The sequence below is a fragment of the Podarcis vaucheri genome (genome assembly GCF_965113315.1).
Source record: "Podarcis vaucheri genome assembly, chromosome: 13".
In the NCBI taxonomy this organism is placed as follows: Eukaryota; Metazoa; Chordata; class Lepidosauria; order Squamata; family Lacertidae; genus Podarcis; species Podarcis vaucheri.
The window spans coordinates 26,185,937-26,207,732 of record NC_138751.1 but is presented as its reverse complement, the minus strand read 5'-3'; the positions used below and the strand labels follow the sequence as shown (position 1 = coordinate 26,207,732).

The following is a 21,796-nucleotide window of genomic DNA, read 5'->3' as shown; positions in this document are numbered from 1 at the left end:
CCACCAGAGACTGTCTTCACATGAAGGAGAAGTCCCTAACTTACTGAGGGTTTGAGACCCATTGACTACCGTCACCTAGTTCAGCTGGCCAGTGAAGCTGTTCCCTGGGGTGGCATGGTAACAGCTTCTAGGAACCAGAGATGAGAACTTGATGTGTCCCCTACCAGAGGCCCTCCCCCTCCCCTAAACCTCCATATACCCCACCTTACTGAGAAGGACCTATTATTATGTATAAAGATGATTATTGATATTTACTTTGCTTAGGACAATTTAGGCTTAGAACTATTTAGGCTTACCTAAAAATGTGGCAAAAATGATGGAGTAGTGATCATTTTACAAAGCATGAGTAGGTTTCTGATGTTTAATGTCACATTTGTTCTAGTGTCGTAACTAAGAATTACCAGCAAATCCTGACCTTGGCATCTGCAGTGAAAGAGATCAATGAAAACCGTCAGATTATCAGGTTTAAATTATGGTTATGGTTATGATATAGATTCTTTTCTTTTCTTTTCTTTTCTTTTCTTTTCTTTTCTTTTCTTTTCTTTTCTTTTCTTTTCTTTTCTTTTCTGGGCCAAGCCTTTTTGTTGAATTTTCCTTTGGCCAAAAATGAATATCAGAGTTAAATGCATTCTTCCCTCTGGGAAACATATCAAGCATTTATGCTGAATTTTCTTTTGGCCAATGTGGGGATGGTGATTTAAACTTAATATGCACAATTTCAGATTTTCACCAATAAAATGAGCAAGGGTGGTGGTTTCAACATGGTGTTGGTGGTTGTTAATAATTTTATTTATCACCCATCCTTCGGTGTAAGGTCCCAGGGTTTGTAACAACATTAAAACAACATTAAAAGCAATGCAAAACAGCAATTTTAGAAAATCAATATGCAAAATTTGGGCTCAGATGTTCTAATACTACCTACCTCTATTACATGTCACATTTCAAATATTTACCCAATTACTTGCAGCAAAATCTGGGTGCCACTCCAACTGAGTGAATATGGGATTGCAACTTTTTTGAAGGCAAGAGTTGGACTTCGTATAATGTTGAGGAAAACTATGTTGAAATATATTAACAGGATGCATTTGATTATAACCTGATGAATGTTCCAGGTCATGAATAATTTGAAATTGCTTTATGCATTGCATTGGTTAATTGTAATGTTATGTATTACATTGGTTAATCATTTCATTTTAAGTAGGCCACCCTAGACTACTACCATAAATGTGGTATAAAATAATGGAAAAGATTTTAGACAATGTAGGATATGATGTAGATTGCAATTCTCATTCTAGCGTGGTGACTAAGAATTACCAGCACGTCCTGGCCTTGGCATTTGCAGTAAAGGAGATCAATGGAAATTCTCAAATCTTACCCAATACCACTTTGGGCTTCCACATCTTTGACTGCTATTTCGTTGCAAAGGGAACATATCATGCCACACTGCTCCTTACGTCCACCACAGAGAGATTTGTCCCCAACTATAAATGTGACATTCAGAATAATTTGATAGCTGTCATTGGGGGTCTTGACCCCCTAACGTCTCTTCATGCAGCAACAGTCTTGGATATCTACAAAATTCCACAGGTATATCAGTCATTGTGCTGTGCATGATAGATTTAAAGGTGTTTGCTCCTCATGATTGTACTGCCTGAAATATTTCACTGTGTAGTTCAGAGGCTACAATATGTGAACTGGTGTTGTGTAGGCTTTCATAACTTAGCAAGACTCTTATTGAGAAAATACAGAAGAACGTCCTCTTTCTCTCACACATGCATGTGGTTCTTTTACTTTTTCTTGCCACTAGTTGTTTCATCATCTGAGCTTGTAAAGAATTCAGGATCTGCTTCAAGGAAACCTGTCAGTCTCCAAAAGGAAGTTAGATGCATTATCTCAGAGCAGAGATGAAGACTATTTCAAAAAGTTCCAATTGTATTAATCTTCCGAGGAGTTAATAATTGACTATGTCTCTCAATCAGCCACCAGTTTGTTTGTTGTTGTTGGGGTTTTTTTTTGGGGGGGGGGAATGTTCCAAAGACATCAGGGAAGCAAAAGTTCTCTAATTGCTGCAGAAAAATATAATATGATGGTTGATTTTCTCCTACTGGTAGGGTGAGAGTTGAAAATGGCATAGGAGGCAGATCAAAAGGGGAGTGGAAGATTATGGAGTATTGACCCCATCAAAGGAACATTTTCTTAAGAATTAATGAGGCTATGCTAATATTGGAACATGCCTACTAGACTGCACCACTTAAATTTGATGTTATCTCCACTATAATCACAAGGAGGCAGACAGGAGTGTGCCTTTATCACATTATGAAAGGCCTACACATTTTTTAAGGATTGGAGGTGACATATTGTAGTAAAGGTCAATATAGATCCTTCACCAATCCTATAATCAATCTAGCGGAGAGGGCGCGAATAAGCAGGTCCTGCAAAATGATTTGATACCAACCCTAGTTGTCACTGCCCAAATGGCATTAACACAATCTTGAAAATATTAGCTAGTCTTATAACAAAATCTGTGAAATGAAAATTGGATGCAGTAAAATAGAATTTCCAGGGTTGAAAGACAGTGAGACAGCTTTTTTGAAACATGGGTGAAATCTTTAAAATGCTGTGAAAATGCTTTATTTTTTATTTTTTATTTTGAAAATACATTGAATTTTGCATGGCTCACTGTCACTATCTAGTACACTTTAAAACACAATTAAAATGTTTTATTTGCAGCTGTGTAGCTGAGTCCATGGTTTCCTCTTTCCTCACCTTTATCAACACTCATAGTGGGAGTCCTCCACCTACAGATCTCAGAGCTTCATGCGGGGGGGGGGGGTGGCTTTCATAACTACACTAGAAGTCTCAATAAATGTTCAGTAATTTTTGTATGATAAATACATTGTAGTGATTTATTGAACAATATGGACCTAAATGCATAACAGATTGAGGTTGAATCCTGACAAGACAGAAATACTGTTTTTGGGGGACAGGGAGCGGGTTGGTGTGTGGGGTTCCCTGGTCTTGAATGGGGTAACTGTGCCCCTGAAGGACCAGGTGCGCAGCCTGGGAGTCATTTTGGACTCACAGCTGTCCATGGAGGCGCAGGTTAACTCTGTGTCCAGGGCAGCTGTCTACCAGCTCCACCTGGTACGCAGGCTAAGACCCTACCTACCCACGAACTGTCTCACCAGAGTGGTGCATGCTCTAGTTATCTCATGCTTGGACTACTGCAACGCGCTCTACGTGGGGCTACCTTTGAAGGTGACCCAGAAACTGCAATTAATCCAGAATGCGGCAGCTAGACTGATGACTGGGAGTGGCCGCCGGGACCACATAACACCGGTTCTGAGAGATCTGCATTGGCTCCCAGTACGTTTCCGAGCACGATTCAAAGTGTTGGTGCTGACCTTTAAAGCCCTAAACGGCCTCGGTCCTGTATACCTGAAGGAGCGTCTCCACCCCCATTGTTCAGCCCAGACACTGAGATCCAGCTCCGAGGGCCTTCTGGTGGTTCCCTCATTGCGAGAAGTGAGGCTACAGAGAACCAGACAGAGGGCCTTCTTGGTAGTGGCGCCCGCCCTGTGGAATGCCCTCCCATCAGATGTCAAAGAGATAAATAATTACCTGACATTCAGAAGACATCTTAAGGCAGCCCTGTTCAGGGAAGTTTTTAATATGTAATGCTGTACTGTTTTTAACACTGATTGGGAGCCGCCCAGAGTGGCTGGGGAAACTCAGCCAGATGGGCGAGGTATAAATAATAAATTATTATTATTATTATTATTATTATTATTATTAACCTTCCTTCCTTCCATATTTATTTATTTTTTTGTATTTATTTATTACTTAAAACCACTTGTTAAAACAGTAAAAAAAACAGTAAAGCAGTAAATACAAGAATATTTCATAACCATACTTTTAAACATACAAAAGTTAAACTACTACAACAGATCCAAAGTGTATCAACTTAAAAATCATGCTTTTAGGAGGCACAAAAAAGAGTCCAGTGAAGACATCTGCTTGATTTCAATGTGCAGGAATTCCAAAGTGAAGGCCCAGCCAAACTAAACAAACAAGTTATTAAAAATGTGGAACAGGAAAACAGTTTTTAAATTGAACTAAATATAAAAAGGTTAAAAAATGGGGATAAGAATTTGTTGAATTAACAATTTGAATTGGAATATAAGAAGGGGAGGTGTGCGGAATTCAGAGAAATATGTTATAGAAAAAGAAGGGTTCTAAACTGTATATGTTTTCTTTTTTCTTTTTTCTTTTTTCTTTTTTGAAATGGAAAATTCTTAATAAATATCTATTTTAAAAAAAAAGTGGAACAGGTATTACGAAGCACCTGTAAAGGTAAAGGGACCCCTGACCATTAGGTCCAGTCGTGGATGACTCTGGGGTTGCGGCGCTCTTCTCGCTTTTCTGGCCGAGGGAGCCAGCGTACAGCTTCCGGGTCATGTGGCCAGCATGACTAAGCCACTTCTGGTGAACCAGAGCAGCGCACGGAAATGGCGTTTACCTTCCTGCTGGAGCGGTACCTACTTATCCACTTGCACTTTGACGTACTTTCGAATGGCTAGGTTGGCAGGAGCTGGGACCGAACAACGGGAGCTTGCCCCGTCGCAGGGATTTGAACCGCTGACCTTCTGATCCGCAAGCCCTAGGCTCTGTGGTGTAGACCACAGTGCTACCCTGTGGTTTCAATGCACAGGAATAACAAAGTGAAAGCCCTGCCAAACTAAACAATCAAGTTCTTAAATATGTGGAACAGATATTATGAGGCACCTGTAAGAGTGCCAATTCCACTATCATAGCTGTAAGGTAGGCACATGTGGGGTAAGGTAGTTCTCGTAGTTATGAAGTTTCGTTTATTGTGCTGCTATACATTTAAAAATGTTGCAGAAAAACTCGCTGGATATCTCCATTAAAGCATAGGAATCTGTTTGTTTTCTTTTCTGTCTCTCCTCCCTTTAGCTCACATATGGTCCTGCTCCCATCATGCATGATAAAACTCCAGGCCTCTCCTTCTACCAAATGGTCCCCCAGGAAGCCCTTCAGTATGAGGGGATTCTCTCCTTACTTCTGCATTTCGGGTGGACATGGATTGGGCTCCTTATGATGGATCTCGAGAATGGAGAGCAATTTGTACAAAAGGTGGTCCCAATGTTTTCCTCTCGTGGTATCTGTTTTGCGATCATAGAGAGAGTCCCCAAATTAACTTTCATCACCGAAGCTAAAGACTTGTTACAAGAGTGTGCAAAAATACATGATAAAGTAATGAGGAGCAAAGCCAATGTGATTATCCTCTATGGAGAATCTTATGCAATGCTATTTTTTAGATGGTTTCCATATTTGTCAGAAGAAGAAGAGATGGGAGAGAAAGCAAGAGGTAAAGTGTGGATAATGACAGCCCAGATGGAGCTGACGTCTGTGGTCTATCAAAGGACTTGGGATACACAAATAATTCATGGGGCTCTGTCTTTCGCAATTCACTCAAATAGTCTACCACAATTTCACAAATTTCTTGAACACATAAGTCCCTCCACCACAAATGGAGATTATTTCATCAAAGACTTCTGGCAACAGGCCTTTGCTTGTGTCTTCCCTAGTACAGTCACAAATGGTGTGGATCAGGAGATTTGCAGTGGAGAGGAGAACCTGGAAATGCTTCCTACACCTTTTTTTGAAATGAGCATGACGGGCCATAGCTACTGTATATACAATGCTGTTTATGCCATGGCCCATGCTGTCCATGCCATGTTCTCATCCAGACTCAATTCTAGATTTATGGTAGACAACAGGAAGCTGCCATTTCAGAATCCGCAGCTGTGGCAGGTAATGAGGCTGGCTTCCACTTGTAACAGTGTACCAAAACTTTGGTGTTGAAATAGTGCACGCCTTGTACAATAAATTAATTCTATGAACACTTCTATTCCACTTCTATTGACTTCATTTGTTAGATTGACGTACACCCTCATTCTTTCTTTTTAAATGTAGGTTCATCATTTCCTCAGAAGTCTGTCATTTAATAATAGTGCGGGAGACAAAGTTTCCTTCAACCAGAAAGGGGAGTTGGAAGCTGGGCTAGATATTATTAATTGGGTTGTTTCATCAAACCAATCCTTTCATAAAGTTAAAGTTGGCAGGATGGATCCCCAGACTTCTTCAAATCAATTATTCACCTTCCATGAGGATGCTATCACTTGGCACAAGTGGTTTAACCAGGTACAATTCAACTGTAGTTATTTTGAGTCCTCAGTGTAAACATAGTTTCACCTGACAATGATGAGCTCGTAATGTATGAAGATTTGATGATCTGTTTGTGCTATAGATGCATCTTTTGCATTGAATATATGTAAAATGATGATAATTGATTAATGTCCAAAGTCAGTTTCCAATTAGCCGAGAACCCTGGGAAGCAGCATTTGCTTTCCAGCATGACAGCGGTGTCTTCCAGGAGCCATGCTCCCCCTTCTTGCACAGCTAGGAATGGAATGCTCCACCCCCTTGGTTGTGCAGGCATTGGTCTGGAAACACCAATCAGGTGTCGGGAGACAGGTGGTCTTTTGGCTCTGCAAATGAGGACTGCACCCAGAATCCCCCTTCTTGGATTGCAACTGGATTCACCACCCAATCTTCCAGGAAGGCCAAGGGGCTATAGTATCCTTCCCAATGGCGCCCCTTGTGGGATCATGACGCCTGGTGCATGTCAGCGGGCGGATCCCAGTCAGGGTTGACACCCCCCCTCCATTTACCTAGGAGGCAGGCTTCTTGATACTAAGTACATGCTCAATGTCTTGGCCGAAACCTACTTACACCTGTAAACCATAAAATTGTGGCCTATTTCATCTTATTTCTGGTTGGCCCCTCAGGCACCATGTGATTGGGAACGCAATCACACACACACTGATTTCAATTAGTCTGTTCAGAGTAGTACATCAATGAAAATCACCTAAAATATCAAATTCCATCCATAGGATCAAACTATGTCCTCTTTAAGCATTGTATTTATGCAATAATTCCTGACACCTGCTTGAAGTCTGTGCAGTGAGCAAACCAGCTAGCATCACCTCATAGTAGTTCTCTGCAGTCTCAATATGTAGAAAATTTTATTTCATGCTTTCCTCTATCAAAACAGCACTTAATACTCTCTAACACACTGATTCAGCCACCTCACTATACTGGGTAGTTTGCATGTTTCTTTTAAAAACTGTTCTTCCTAAAATTGATTGAAAATTTGGGTTGAAACTATTAATAGTCGTTAAATCATTCAGATGAAACATGACCACTCTCTTTGGTTGGCACAAACATAAGGCAGCATTAGATAATTGTTTCAGGCACTGAATGCAGAGGAGTCATAAACTGGAATCTCCTGGAGTGAAGAATGACCACCCTTCTGTTCCTGATAACAGCCTTCTGCGTTCAACACTCACCCGCTCTTCCTAATCTTCCACACTGCCTCACTTTGAGAAAGGGCAAGCAGCGTACCCTCCAACATGTTGACGGCAGAAACCAAGAAATACATCTTCCCAACCACACTCCCGTGCGAGTCACGTGACCTGCACGAGATCAGGGAGCCCAAAAGCACACATTTGGGGGCTCCACAATCTTGTGCATTTTTCAGCTGAGAGCATGGCACCCAAAAGTGGGATGTCCTGATTTTATCATGGCAGTTGAGGGGTATGCAACAGGTCATTACTTCCTCACAATTATAGATTACAAGCTCAATATCCTCCTTTTTCATTCATGGATTAGGCAAGGCCTATTTCTCGATGCGGTGAGAAATGCAATCCTGGTTCAAGCAAGAAAATAAAGGAAGGGGAGCCATTTTGTTGCTATGATTGCATCCCCTGTCCAGAAGGGAAGATTTCAGACCAGACGGGTAAGCAATAATGTATATAGAAATAGGAAGCAGATTGCATGATTTTCAGAGGAATAGCGTTATAAAAAAATAAGGATGTGCATACACCAGGCCTGCATTCAGATACCACTTTATATTCATTTTCCTAACATTTTTTAGCTAATTATTTCCAGGTTTTATGTGACCTTTCAGGTGACGTGAAAGAAGTATGTGAAAACAGGCAGAATCTAGGAGAGGTTTAGTGATCATTTCAATGTGATTAGATTCCAGTACTAAATACATTTGCAACCCTGTTAACCTGGGAAATTGTGGGCATTTTGTGTTGTAGTTTCACGTGATCAAATTTGGGGCAGTATTCCAGCATATCACTCCTTCCAGCCAGAAGTTGTATCTCAATTGTTTTAGTATATTATATGTGCACAACAACTTTGGTAGAAAAAATGAAATGCAGACTACAAATGTTATATGTTAATATGCATAGGAGGGCTTTATGGTATCATTTCAGTTTGTGTGGTGTTCCAGGGAAAAAGCAAATAGCTGTTTAAGGCCCTAAAGGTGGAAATACATTCAAAACTTTCCACATCATGGAAGTTTAATATTAATTACTAAAATCCCTAAAATTATCTCCACACCACATCCCACAGATTCAATGTTTAATTCTTCCCCAATTTGAATTGTCAAATTGGCTGCTCTTGAGATAAATGGCATGTTTATGAGATTAAGCTATGTATTTTCCATTTCAGATATGAGCGACTGTTCTACATGTTCAGACCAAACATATCCAAATAAAAACCATGATTTATGTATTCCCAAGGAAATAAGCTTCTTGTCTTTTGAAGAACCTGTGGGGATCAGTTTAGCCCTTTCTGCTCTTTCCTGTTCTTTGGTCACCGTTCTAGTCCTCTTAACATTTGTGAAGAACCACAACACTCCCATTGTCAAAGCAAATAACAGGGAACTCACTTATACTCTCCTCCTCTCCCTCCTGCTCTGCTTCCTTTCTGCACTGCTATTCATTGGACAGCCTCAGAAGGTGACCTGTCTCCTCCGACAAACTGCTTTTGGCATCGTCTTCTCAGTGGCTGTTTCTTGTGTGCTGGCAAAAACCCTCACTGTGGTTCTGGCTTTCATGGCCACCAAGCCAGGATCCAGAATGAGGAAATGGGTGGGAAAGAGGCTGGCCTATTCCATTGTACTTTCTTGTTCGCTTATACAAGGAGGCATTTGCATTGTGTGGCTGGCAATCTCTCCCCCGTTGCCAGAGGCTGATATACACTCAATGGCTGAACAAATTATACTTGGATGTAATGAGGGCTCTGTGACTATGTTTTATTGTGTCCTTGGCTTTATTGGCTTCCTGGCCATTGCCAGCTTCACTTTGGCCTTCCTTGCTAGGAAGTTACCCGACACATTCAATGAAGCCAAGTTTATCACTTTTAGCATGTTAGTATTTTGCAGTGTGTGGTTATCCTTTGTTCCAACCTACTTGAGCACCAAGGGGAAATACATGGTAGCTGTGGAGATCTTTTCTATCTTAGCCTCCAGTGCTGGATTGTTGGTCTGCATCTTTTCTCCCAAATGTTACATTATTTTGTTGAAACCTGAATTGAACAAAAGGGAACAGCTAATACGAAGAACTGACTGAAGAATTATGTGATTGTGTCTCCCTATCTAGTTAGTAAAGTACAATTATGCTAATTATAAACTGACTCTTCATTTCATAAAAGTTGAGGGTTACTTTTCATTCTACAGTACACACTTCTAAGATTTTAGCTCTCAGGTGGTTAAGAGCAGAATGGTTCCATAACATTATTATTTTCAAAAATAAGACACTCCCCCCAAACTCTGAAGTTATGGCTGCAATGTGAGCATGTCACCTGGGAGTAAGCCTCATTCCATTCATTGGGATACTTAAATGTGAGTAGACATGGTTAGAAGTGCTCTGCCAAAAAGTCCATTCTGAGCATGAACCTGGTCTATCAGATTCTAATATGCCTATATTTCTTAGTTTCTTTGTTTTGTTCATGAAAAGGTACAGCCTTTAGTCATGATAGGTCAGGGCTGTTAGGGATATGGAAATTTCTTGTCAGGCAAAGATACCATTGACATCACATATGGAGTGAATTTCATAATAGGGCCAAGTCTAGGTCTTTTTTGGGTGATGGCCTTTTTCTACTGTTCTTGGATGCCTATACATTTCTGAAGCTTTATCAGTAGCTTTAATATTCCTGGAAGTATCTGATCATTAGTCCAAAAATGTACCTTTGTGAAATTCACTTTTGCAAGGAACTCTACTCAAGTAGATAACAAGTAGTTCAATAAGACTGACTTTATCAATCTTTTTTACAAGCCTGTGTTGGTTGTGTAATCGTAGCCTTCTGCTTTCCTATCATTCCCATCATGTTTTCTTAATAAAAGATGCCAAGTTTTACCTGTCAATTTGTATAGTCCGGTCTTCTCTGTGTGCCAATGAAGGTTGATTGGTTGATTGAACAAAAGTCTTTATACATTGATGTTGGGTTTCCTTAGTTTTGAAAGGCAATTCAGCTGAATTTCTCACTACTACCCTTCTGGTTCTATGATCATATAGCAAAGTGACAGAGTTCTATAAGATAAGGGTTTTGGGTTTGTGGATAGTATATTCAGAACTTCTCTCATGGTTTATGTTACCTGTCTCAACTATATTAGGCTTGGAGTGGGAAGTCCAGAAAATGGGGTTTAAGTATCATTAATACACCTGGACAGATTTATGTGAGGTAAAGCATCATCCTAATTGATGGCAACCTATCAATACCCTTGGGGTGTGAATACTTATACTAATAAATATTAAAGAACATCTCAGGCATTTAAAAGCATAAGTGTGCATTCCTAGTCAGAAAAGCGGAAAAGAAAACTTCTATTCAGATGTGATAAACATGTTTTTGTTTGCAATTCCACAGGGAATTCCGACATTTGAGTTCATATCATACTCCCATTCATTTATATAGTCTATAATTAAATTCTAAAATATACTGTACAATTACCATTTACCCTTAGAGAACTAATCTGAGGATGGCACAAAGATGCCCTCTAGCAATCATAGGTATGATGAGGGACTAGGAACAAGCATGGACACACCAGTCTTATCACTTTACTTATATTTCATAACTTGGACTCAGATAGATTCAGTCTATCATCAGATTGACTGAGCATTCAATCAGGTCGCGATAATGACAGAGTACATTCTGATAATGATGCAGGTGGAATCATGAGTTAGAGTGAAGGGTGGTGTTCAGTATGATGGTATTAGTTGTCTTCCTGCTAATACTGTCTTCTCATATTGCATGTGAAGACCAGCTTGTTAAATGCAGGATCCATGCTCCACACCCTCCACTTCAAAAATACTGTCAGTCAGGCAGCATCATAATTGGTGGGATTGTTTCTCACAGTTTCATCGTTGCTAATTCAATAGCCTTCACAACCAAACCTCCAGCAACTTCATTTGAAGATCTTACGTAAGGAACTAATCTTTTCTAACTTTGCATACTGTCTCCTCTTACACTTCTGTTGTTCTTTCCTTTCTTTCTGAATTTTTTGTTACTTGGCTTGAAACAGAGCAGTGTTTTTGTGTTGTTGTTGTTTTCATTTTATTTACTTTCATGAATCTTTCCATTTTGAGAGTTACCATAACTATCTCAATGCATGCCTTTTGTACTGTATTAGAATGGACTGAATTTTTCTTTCTTTTTTCCTTGCAAGAGTGTGTTTCTTTGAAAGAAAATTCATATCACGTTCAGTGGCTATCATTATGAATGTGCATAGAATAGGGTTAGAATATGTGCCTGATTTTAGTTGTAACTCTTGTTCTAGTGTGGTGCCCAAAAATTACCAGCACATCCTGGCCTTGGTATTTGCAGTACTGGAGATAAATGAAAACCCTCAGCTATTACCAAATGTCACCTTGGGCGTTTGCATCTATGACAGCTATTTCAATGCTCAGAGGACTTATCATGCTACTATACTACTTACCTCCACATTAGAGGTATTTGTCCCTAACTACTTATGTGACACCCAAAAACATTTGATAGCAGTCATTGGAGGACTGGATTCGGATATCTCTCTTCATGTGGCCACTGTATTGGATATCTACAAAATTCCGCAGGTAAGGGATATGTGTATATGAGTAGGATAAATAATAGTGGTAAGATGAACTAAGCAGCTAGAGACCACAGCAGCTATTTTTCAAATTCATTGAGAATATTTCCAAGAAGACAGAATCAGGCCAATTTGACAGTCAATATGTATTTATTGATTTGATTTGATTTGATTTCTATCCCAACACTCCTCCAAAAGGAGCCCGAAGTGGCAGATGTAAAAATGTAAAAATAATATGTTAAAATAAAATAGAAACATAGTTAAAACATTTTTAAACCACCTTGGGGAACATGTATATTTGAATATCACGATGTATCTTAAAAGAGTTTTGTCATAACTGCTCCAACTGGCTATAATACCTGTGATTATTACATTTGGGGAATGCTTCATCTTTCCCACTGATACTTAAAGGTAGATGCTGGCCAGGGAGACAAAGAGCTGGGGCCCAAAAATTCTTGACTTGTCAGGGCAGACGTGGTAATTGTACACAGGGGCCAAGGAACTGGCTCTTAAAAGAACAGTAGTGGTATGAAAGACCCACTTGAGAATTGGTGAATATTATTGGGATTTCAGTTATAGAAAGGCAAGGGAAATAGGACAGCCCATAAAAAGGGGGAAGTTGATACTGAGTAAATTCCTAGAATTGTCGTGAAGAAATGAGGGAATGATGTAACAATATAATTTCAAATAAGTAAAGCATTTCTTAACAACCAAGTAAGAGAATTCGTCTAAAAAACCGCCTCAGTGCAATAACTTTGAAACAAAACAGAAGGTGTGCATCCCATTAAACTTCCAAATTTATTTTCAGAAAGGCTGTGTGTCCTTAGAACATGACAGAAGCTAAGCAGCGGGTGTTGCATAATTTAGGCACTGCAAAGAGAAATCCCTCTCTCAGGTCATCACTCTCAGCACTCCGGAGTTGGGAGGAACTATGAAAACATAAAAGTGATATGTAATTATAATAATAATTTTCATTCACATCTCCCCTTTCATCTTCAGCTAACATTCAGTCCTGCACCAGTGATGAATGATAAAACCCCAGGACTTTCCTTCTACCAGATGGTCCCCCAGGAAGCCCTTCAGTATGAGGGCATTCTCTCTCTACTTCTGCATTTCGGGTGGACGTGGATTGGGGTCATTGTTATGGATAATGATAATGGAGAGAGATTTGTGCAAACTGTGCTTCCAGTCTTTTCCCAGAAGGGTGTTTGTTTTGCCTTCATAGAGAGAATCCCCACACTTTCTTTTGTCACTGGATTTATGGACATCATAGAAGATGGGGTCAAAATAAATGATAATATGATGGGCAGTAAAGCAAATGTAATAGTGATCTATGGAGAATCTTATTCCATGTCATTTTTTAGATGGCTTCCGGTTTTATCTGTTGAAAATAAATTAGCGGGCAAAGTTTGGATAGCAACAGCCCAGGTGGAGATCAGTGCATTTCCCTATCAAAGGCACTGGGATGTAGAACTATTCCATGGTGCTATAGCCTTCAGATATCAGTTTAGTTATTTACAGAGATTTCACAAATTTCTTGAGGAGAGAAATCCTTTAAATACAATAAAAGATGATTTCATAAAGAAATTCTGGGAGACCGTATTCAGCTGTATATTCTTAAATGTCACTGCCATCTATGTGGATGGAGATATTTGCACAGGAGAAGAGAAGCTGGAGAGCCTCCCTCTTCCTTTTTTTGAAATGAGTATGACTGGGCACAGCTACAGCATCTACAATGCAGTCTATGTAGTGGCCCATGCTTTACAAGCCATGTTCTCATCCAGAAGGACATATGACACAGTGTTAGTCAGAGGAAGACCTGAACTTCAGAATCAACCATTTTGGCAGGTAATTTTCCACACACCATATTTTGAGGGTAACCAGTGAAACTAATGTGTCCATAAACTCTACCTATGCTCACATTTTCAGCTTTCTTTCTCTGCCCACTGCGTAGAAATGAAAGAATAGTCTATGCTTTAGTCAGCCTTCTTTTTATGTGTCTTTTTGGTATATGAACTTACTGTACCTACAGTGTATAATGGGTGCTAGTGGTTTTTTTGTGTGTGGTTTCATTCCTTCCAAACAGAGTAACATTGTTATTATGCTACTGCTTCAGAATATATACATCTAGCTCAGTTGGTCTCAGCACAAATCACAGGGTTGTGGGTTCAAGCCCCACATTGCGGAGAAAGATTGCTGCATTGCTGGGAACTTGACTATATGACACTTGTGTTCCCTTCCAAGCTCCATGTCTTCATCTGCCCCAGCTTCAACAAAACGTATCTCTTCCATATCGGTTTCAGCAGCCACAGCGGGAGCTGGAACCTCCCAACAGTTTGACCTCACCCCCAAAGGCACTGTCCTATATTGTTTCAGTACGGACAGATGCCAACCATGTAGTCAGAAAAACGCAGCTCTCCTTTAAAAAACATTTCTAAGGTGTCATCTTTTTAAGTTCATCACTTTACATGCTACTATATAAATGCAACTGTTTGTTTGTTTGTTTGTTATTTTCTTTTTATCAAGCTCCATCACTTTCTCCAAAGTGTTTCATTTAATAACAGTGCTGGGGACAAGATTTCTTTTGACGAAAGTGGAAAAATGATGGCTGCATTTGATGTTATAAACTTGATTGTTTTGTCCAACCAATCCTTCCATAAAGTAAAAGTTGGTAGGCTTGATCCTCAGGCTCTTCCAAGCCAAGTGTTGACCATCAACGACAAGGTCATAAGGTGGAACAGCTTGTTTAACCAGGTAAGTACTAATTGTCAGTACATTGCAAACTATTTCTGACTTGCAATGTTAATTCCTTTTTTAAATGATTATGAAATAAAAATAAAGTAAAAATAAAAACAAATATATGCAAATAAATAGAACAAAACATTAATTGTATACAAACAAGCATAAACACATTTACGTTTTAAAGTTTTTTGAAGGCAGAAGCTTTTATTCATCCAGTCAAAGGTAACTATTGTTGTTAAACAAGACCCTTGAAAGTGTTCTTTTCACTAGCATAATGAAACCATTTCATTCAAAGAATCCTTACTTTACATAGGGGACCATAAATGTCAGGAGTCCGGGTTCCCAGCTTCATAACGTAGTAAGCATAGGTAATTAAAAAGGAGGATTTATTGCAAAAACAAACAGATAGCTCCGGATGGCTCTAACACAGCAGCCGACATTATCACTTGAGATGACCCTTCTGAAGACTTCTTCCGGTTCCTACAGACTATATTGAACCGTCGTCCCTTACTTCTCTTGTTTTGCTTCCTATCTAGCAACCTCCCATTTGCTGACACTTCAGACTTATTGGATTAGCTCCAGCCTCTTCTTGTTCTGACAGACTGTCTATGTGTCTGTTCACTCCTGTTCGAACTTCCTGAGAGCTTTGGCTGTGTTCTAGCCCGCTACTCAGTTGTTCCCCCGGCAACCAGCATTCCAATGTCCAGAGGACTTACCACTGACTGCTGTGTTCTTTGCTCAGCCTGCATCAAATCTACGCCTCTCTGTTCTGCAGCAGGCTGTAAAGTTCCACTAGGAACTGGCTCATTCCTAACAGTAAACCTCAACTTTGCCTTATTTGCTATTGAATTTTGATAAATTGCAAGATGTAGGTAATTTCTCCTATTGGTAGTCTTCATTTAAGAGTCAAGTAACAATTGTTTTGTATCTCCACATGCAATACCTTTTGGAAAACTGCTTTGAGGTATTTTACAATCCAGTAGTATATAAATTTTATAAAATAAATATATATACTCCAGCTATTTATAATTTCTCATCATAATGGCTTTCTTATTCTCTAAGAAACAAGTCCCCAAATCTTAAAGATCCAAAGCTCAATATGCTTGTCCTTTTTCATTTCTGGATTAGGCACAACCTTTATCCGTATGCACTGAGAGTTGTTATCCTGGTCATAGCAAGAAAGTGAAGGAGGGGGAGCCATTTTGCTGCTATGATTGCATTCCATGTCCAGAAAGGAAGATTTCAACTCAGAAGGGTAAGACATATACTTATGCCCTTTCCTTCATACACCTTCAAGAATCTTCTCCCAATTTCAAACCTCAGTTCCATGCACACAATTATGATGTTCACCTCCTCTGGTGTGCACTTATTCTTAATCCAAATTAAAACCCAATTATTAGAAGAACCTCCACATCCAAAGGCAATTTTGGGGGTTTCGCATCATGTGAAGTGCGTAGCACCAAGTGCCCCCTGCCCATCCCCCGTGGTGAGCAATTGAGGCCCTGGCAGATTGCCAGTACCTCCCATAACCTGAGAGTTTTATAGGGGATGGTTTAACTCCTTCTATCTCATTTTTTCACCCTGTTCTTCTCTCCAGTGTTGAGAGAGCCATTGCCATGGCATGCTATAGGAACCAGAAGCCTGAAACAAAAAGGTTTTAAAGGTAATGGCCACACACCAGAATTCTGGATGGGCAGGGTTTGTGGCCCAGCAAATTCCCTCCACCTTTGTAAACCATTTTCTTGTGTCTGGCCATTGGAACCCTCAACAGCCGGCCATCAGAGCTTGTAGGATTGCCCAACAAAATTGAATCTGTATAGGGCAAAAATGCTTTTTCACGGGCAGGGGTGGAGCAGCAGACTGTAGTGAAGACTGTAGTCCACCTCCAGAGTATTTAAGCTGATGGTATTCAGCAGTTTGGTCTGCAGAGCAGCAACCTTCCCTCCCACAACATATATATGGTATCTTAGTTCTTTGGTTCTTGCAGTGGTGCAACTTGATCATCATATTCTTGGCCAGGAAGGAATTTGCCCTCAAACAAATTGGGCCTGTTGTGGCATTTTTTGCCTTTCTCATAGCAATTGTCTCAACTAACTAAGCCTAGCAGGACCTGGCTAAGGCTAGCAGGACAACTTACTCTATAGTATTAACCCCATTCATGTGTTAATTCGACTTAAGTAAGTTGGTTACAGAAGACTAGTTATCCCACAGTCCCGTCATTACATTTTTTAGGTACCAGGTGAAAACATTCCTCTTCAATCAGGCTTTTCTCTGATTAAACAATCTATGGCCCTTTGAATGAATTATGTTATATATTTTGTGTTTTAATGTACCCTACCCTGTGATATTTGGGTGAAAGGCGGTATGTAAATTTAATAACAATAAATTACCTTTGCTTTTCAGATATGCATGACTGTTATGACTGCATGCACACAACCTATCCAAACATCAAGCATGATTTTTGCATACCCAAAGCTAGAATATTCTTATCTTATAAAGAACCTCTGGGGATCAGCTTAAGCCTCTTTGCACTTTCCTTTGCATTGATAACAGCTCTGGTGCTGGGAATAATTCTGAAGCACCACAACACTCCCATCGTCAAAGCCAACAACCGGAACCTCACATACATTCTCCTGATTTCCCTTCTGCTTTGCTTCATTTCTGCCTTGCTTTTCATTGGCCAGCCTGAACCGGTGACATGTCTTCTCCGACAAACTGCATTCAGCATCATCTTCTCAGTGGCTGTTTCTTCTGTGTTGGCAAAAACTATCATGGTGGTTCTGGCATTTATGGCCACAAAGCCAGGAAGCAGGATGAGAAAATGGGTGGGGAAAAGCCTGGCCAACTCCATTGTTGCATCCTGTTCCCTCATACAAGCAGGCATTTGCAGTGTGTGGCTGGCAACCTCTGCCCCATTCCCAGATGTGGACATGTACTCAGTGACTACAGAAATCATACTAGAATGTAATGAGGGATCTGTGATTTTGTTTTCTTGTGTCTTGGGCTATCTTGGCTTCTTGGCTATTGTTAGTTTCATTGTGGCTTTCTTTGCTCGGAAGTTACCGGACAGTTTCAATGAAGCCAAGTTCATCACTTTCAGCATGTTGGTCTTCTGCAGTGTGTGGCTATCCTTCATTCCAGCTTATCTGAGCTCCAAGGGCAAATACATGGTAGCTGTGGAGGTTTTTTCTATTTTAGCTTCCAGTTCTGGGTTGCTGGGTTGCATCTTTGCACCCAAATGTTATATCATTTTGTTGAGGCCTGATCTGAACAACAGGGGACAGCTAGTAAGAAGATAAGACTGAATATGTGCTTTTTGTTACAGTCAGTGGTCTGGATGCATTTGTGCATGTATGCACACACCTTTCTGATATGTTTCCCTTTCTGGTGCTGTTCAATGTACATTTTGCTCAATATTCTCCAATCACTACTAGTTTGAAATACATGTGAAACTCAGAATCAACTTTTTTCCCCCAAACAGAAATGTTACGTATTTACAGAAGGCATTTTAAGTCAGAAACATTCAATAAAAATATAAAATGTTGTCTATATAGATGCTAAATTTCTGAAATCCAATATGTTGCGAAAGATTTGGGCACTGAATTCTTACCAAAATGGCACTAAATCTAATTACTGTTACACAAATCTGGTAATGTGTCAGATTATACAGAGAATCATTACATTTTACAGAAGAACATAGTAGGATTTCAAGAAGAGGCCATCAAGCCTTCTAGTTTATTTTTTGTTGTGATATCACTCCATATGGTGTGGATGTGATTGCCCAAAGTCGGATATCTTAAAGGCTTATAGAAGCCTGCTGGAATTGGCAGTTATACATATTCAGGCTGGCAATTTGAAGGATCATCACTGTGACAACAGGTGACTGATTGGTGGATAACCCCACTTGCCCACCAAAATGACATTTTCAGGAATCTAAAGGTGGTGTTCGGCTAATTCCTAACGCACATGACTAACTTAGGTTCATTAATTTCAGGATCCAGCCCACTATTGGAAAGGGTTTCTCACGCCTGCCTAGGGGTCTTAGTAAACCACAAACATGACAGTATTCAACTGTGTGAATCAGCAGCAAAAAAGCTAATGCTATTCTAGGTTTTGTGAATGGAATTGTGGTGTCCTGATCAAGGGTAGTAACAGTACCACTCTATTCTGCCTTGGCCAGTCTGCACCCTGTGTACTGTGTTCAGTTCAAGGCACCACAATTTAAGAAGAATATTGACCAGCCGGAAAGAGTGCAGAAGACGGTGACCAAGGAATGCTTCACATGTACTGAAACTGAAATCTACTCAAGTAGATAACAACTAGTTCAGTAATATTGACTTTATTGATCTTTTTTGCAAGCCTGTGTTGGTTGTGTAATCGTAGCCTTCTGTTTCACTCCCATTTCCATCATGTTTTCTTAATAAAAGATGCCAAGTTTTACCTGTCAATTTGTATAGTCCGGTCTTCTCTGTGTGCCAATAAAGGTTGACTGGTTGATTGAACAAAAGTCTTTATACATTGATGTTTGGTTTCCTTAGTTTTGAAAGGCAATTCAACTGAATTTCTCACTACTACCCTTCTGGTTCTATCATCATATAGCAAAGTGATGGAGTTCTATAAGAAAAGGGTTTTGGGTTTGAGGATAGTATATTCAGAACTTCTCTCATGGTTTATATTGCCCACCTCAACTATATTAGGCTATGGGTGAGGAGTCCTGAAAATGGGGTTTAAATATAATTCATACAGCTGGACAGATTTCTGTGAGTTCAAGGATCATCCTGATTGATAGCAACCTATCAATACCCTTGGGGTGTGAATACTTATACTAATAAATATTAAAGAACATCTCAGGCATTTAAAACCTTAAGTGTACACTCCTAGTCAGTAAAGTGGAAAAGAAAACTTCTATTCAAATGTAATAAACATGTTTTTGTTTGCAATTCCACAAGGAACTCCCACATTTGAATTCATACTCCCATTCATTTATATAGTCTATAATTAAATTCTAAAATCTACTGTACAATTACCATTTCCCTTTAGAGAACTAATCTGAGGATGGCACAAAGATGCCCTCTAGCAATCACAGGTATGATGAGGGACTAGGAACAAGCATGGGCACACCAGTCTTATCACTTTACTTATATTTCATAACTTGGACTCAGATAGATTCAGTCTATCATCAGATTGACTGAGCATCCAATCAGGTCAGGATAATGACAGAGTACATCCTGATAATGATGCAGGTGGAATCATGAGTTAGAGTGAAGGGTGGTGTTCAGTATGATGGTATTAGTTGTCTTCCTGCTAATACTGTCTTCTCATATTGCATGTGAAGAGCACCTTGTTAAAAGCAGGATCCATGCTCCACACCCTCCACTTCAAAAATACCATCAGTCAGGCAGCATCATAATTGGTGGGATTGTTTCTCACAGTTTCATTGTTGCTAATTCAATAGCCTTCACAACCAAACCTCCAGCAGCATCATTTGAAGATCTTTGGTAAGGTACTAACCCTTTCTAACTTTGCATTTGTTAATTCGTCTCAGTCTTAGGAGCTTATCAAAAATATTTTCTTGTTGAAATGTAGAAAAGGTAATACATTTAAGGGAATGCTGAAGAGAGAAAGAAATTCCACATGACAAAGCAAAATTTGTTGTCATCCCTGAGAGTGTTCAGAGCTTCCACCAGGAAGGAATTGAGCTTTTCCCCGATCCAGTTAGCTGTATTCATATTGCCCCCCTGTAGGCTCAATAACACATTCCCCAACCATTGTACCACCACTGGTCCAAATACACCTCCTCAACTATGACTACTATTGTTACTACTTCTGTTAAAAATTGATGATATGAGATTCTGTCATGTATTTCCTTTGTCACATTTTTTTGAATGTAAGATAAAATTCAGAGTAGAAAAAATTTTTGCTCTTTCCTTTACAAACTCCTGCATCTCACCCATCTCCACCTCCTGTTTCCTTTCTTTCATCATATGCATACTGTCTCCTCTTAAACTTCTGTTGTGCTTTCCCTTCCTTCTGATTTTTTTGTTACTTGGCTTGAAACAGAGCAGTGTTTTAGTGTTGTTGTTGTTTCCATTTTATTTACTTTCATGAATCTTTCCATTTATGAGAGTTACCATAACTATCTTAATACACGCCTTTTGCACTGTATTAAAATGGACTGAATTTTTCTTTCTTTTTTCCTTGCAGGAGTGTGTTTCCTTGAAAGAAAATTCATATCACATTCAGTGGCTATCATTATGAATGTGCATAGTATAGGGTTAGAACATCAGTAGATGTATCAATGTGAGTGTATTTTCCATTGTGTCAGTCATAGTAATATACCTATCAATACAATTTTTTTGATTGTTTACCTTATCCCACTACAAAAGGCATATAAATAAAGACTGATGAAGCTGATGTAGAACAAAATTGCAACAATTTATTAAGGGGAAAATATTGTCTGACTGTATTTGCAACTCTTGTTCTAGTGTGGTGCCCAAAAATTACCAGCACATCCTGGCCTTGGCATTTGCAGTACAGGAGATAAATGAAAACCCTCAGCTATTACCAAATGTCACCTTGGGCATCTGCATCTATGACAGCTATTTCAATGCTCAGAGGACTTATCATGCTACTATGCTACTTACCTCCACATTGGAGATATTTGTCCCTAACTATTCGTGCGACACCCAAAATCAATTGATAGCAGTCATTGGGGGGCTAGATTTAGATATCTCTCTTCATATGGCGACTGTACTGGATATCTACAAAATTCCACAGGTAAGGGATATGATTTCGTTTGATTTGTATCCCAACACTCATCCAAACGGAGCCGAAGGTGGCAAACATCAACATTTAAAAACAAGATGTTAAAACAAAATAGAAACATAGTTAAAACATTTTTAAACCATCTAGAAACATGCTCCCCTACCCACCTTGGGGAACATGTATATATGCATATCATTTTGTACATTTCCGATCCAATATATGTATGTGATCTTTAAAAGCTCTTGGAGAATCTGTATATCATGGAAAAGTTTTGTCCTTGGCTAATCTCCAATA

General features: G+C 39.5%; 1 protein-coding gene across 1 annotated transcript; it reads left to right on the top strand.

Moving 5' to 3' along the window:
- Positions 1-1,239: 1,239 nt before the first annotated feature.
- LOC309517499 (vomeronasal type-2 receptor 26-like) lies at positions 1,240-9,506 on the top strand (the record flags this gene model as incomplete). The annotated part of the gene is made up of 5 exons (XM_082196728.1): positions 1,240-1,587; positions 4,975-5,835; positions 5,998-6,225; positions 7,756-7,882; positions 8,605-9,506. The coding sequence occupies 5 exons, from the start codon at positions 1,240-1,242 to the stop codon at positions 9,504-9,506; spliced, it is 2,466 nt and encodes an 821-aa protein (XP_082052854.1).
- Between the last annotated feature and the right edge of the window lie 12,290 nt (positions 9,507-21,796).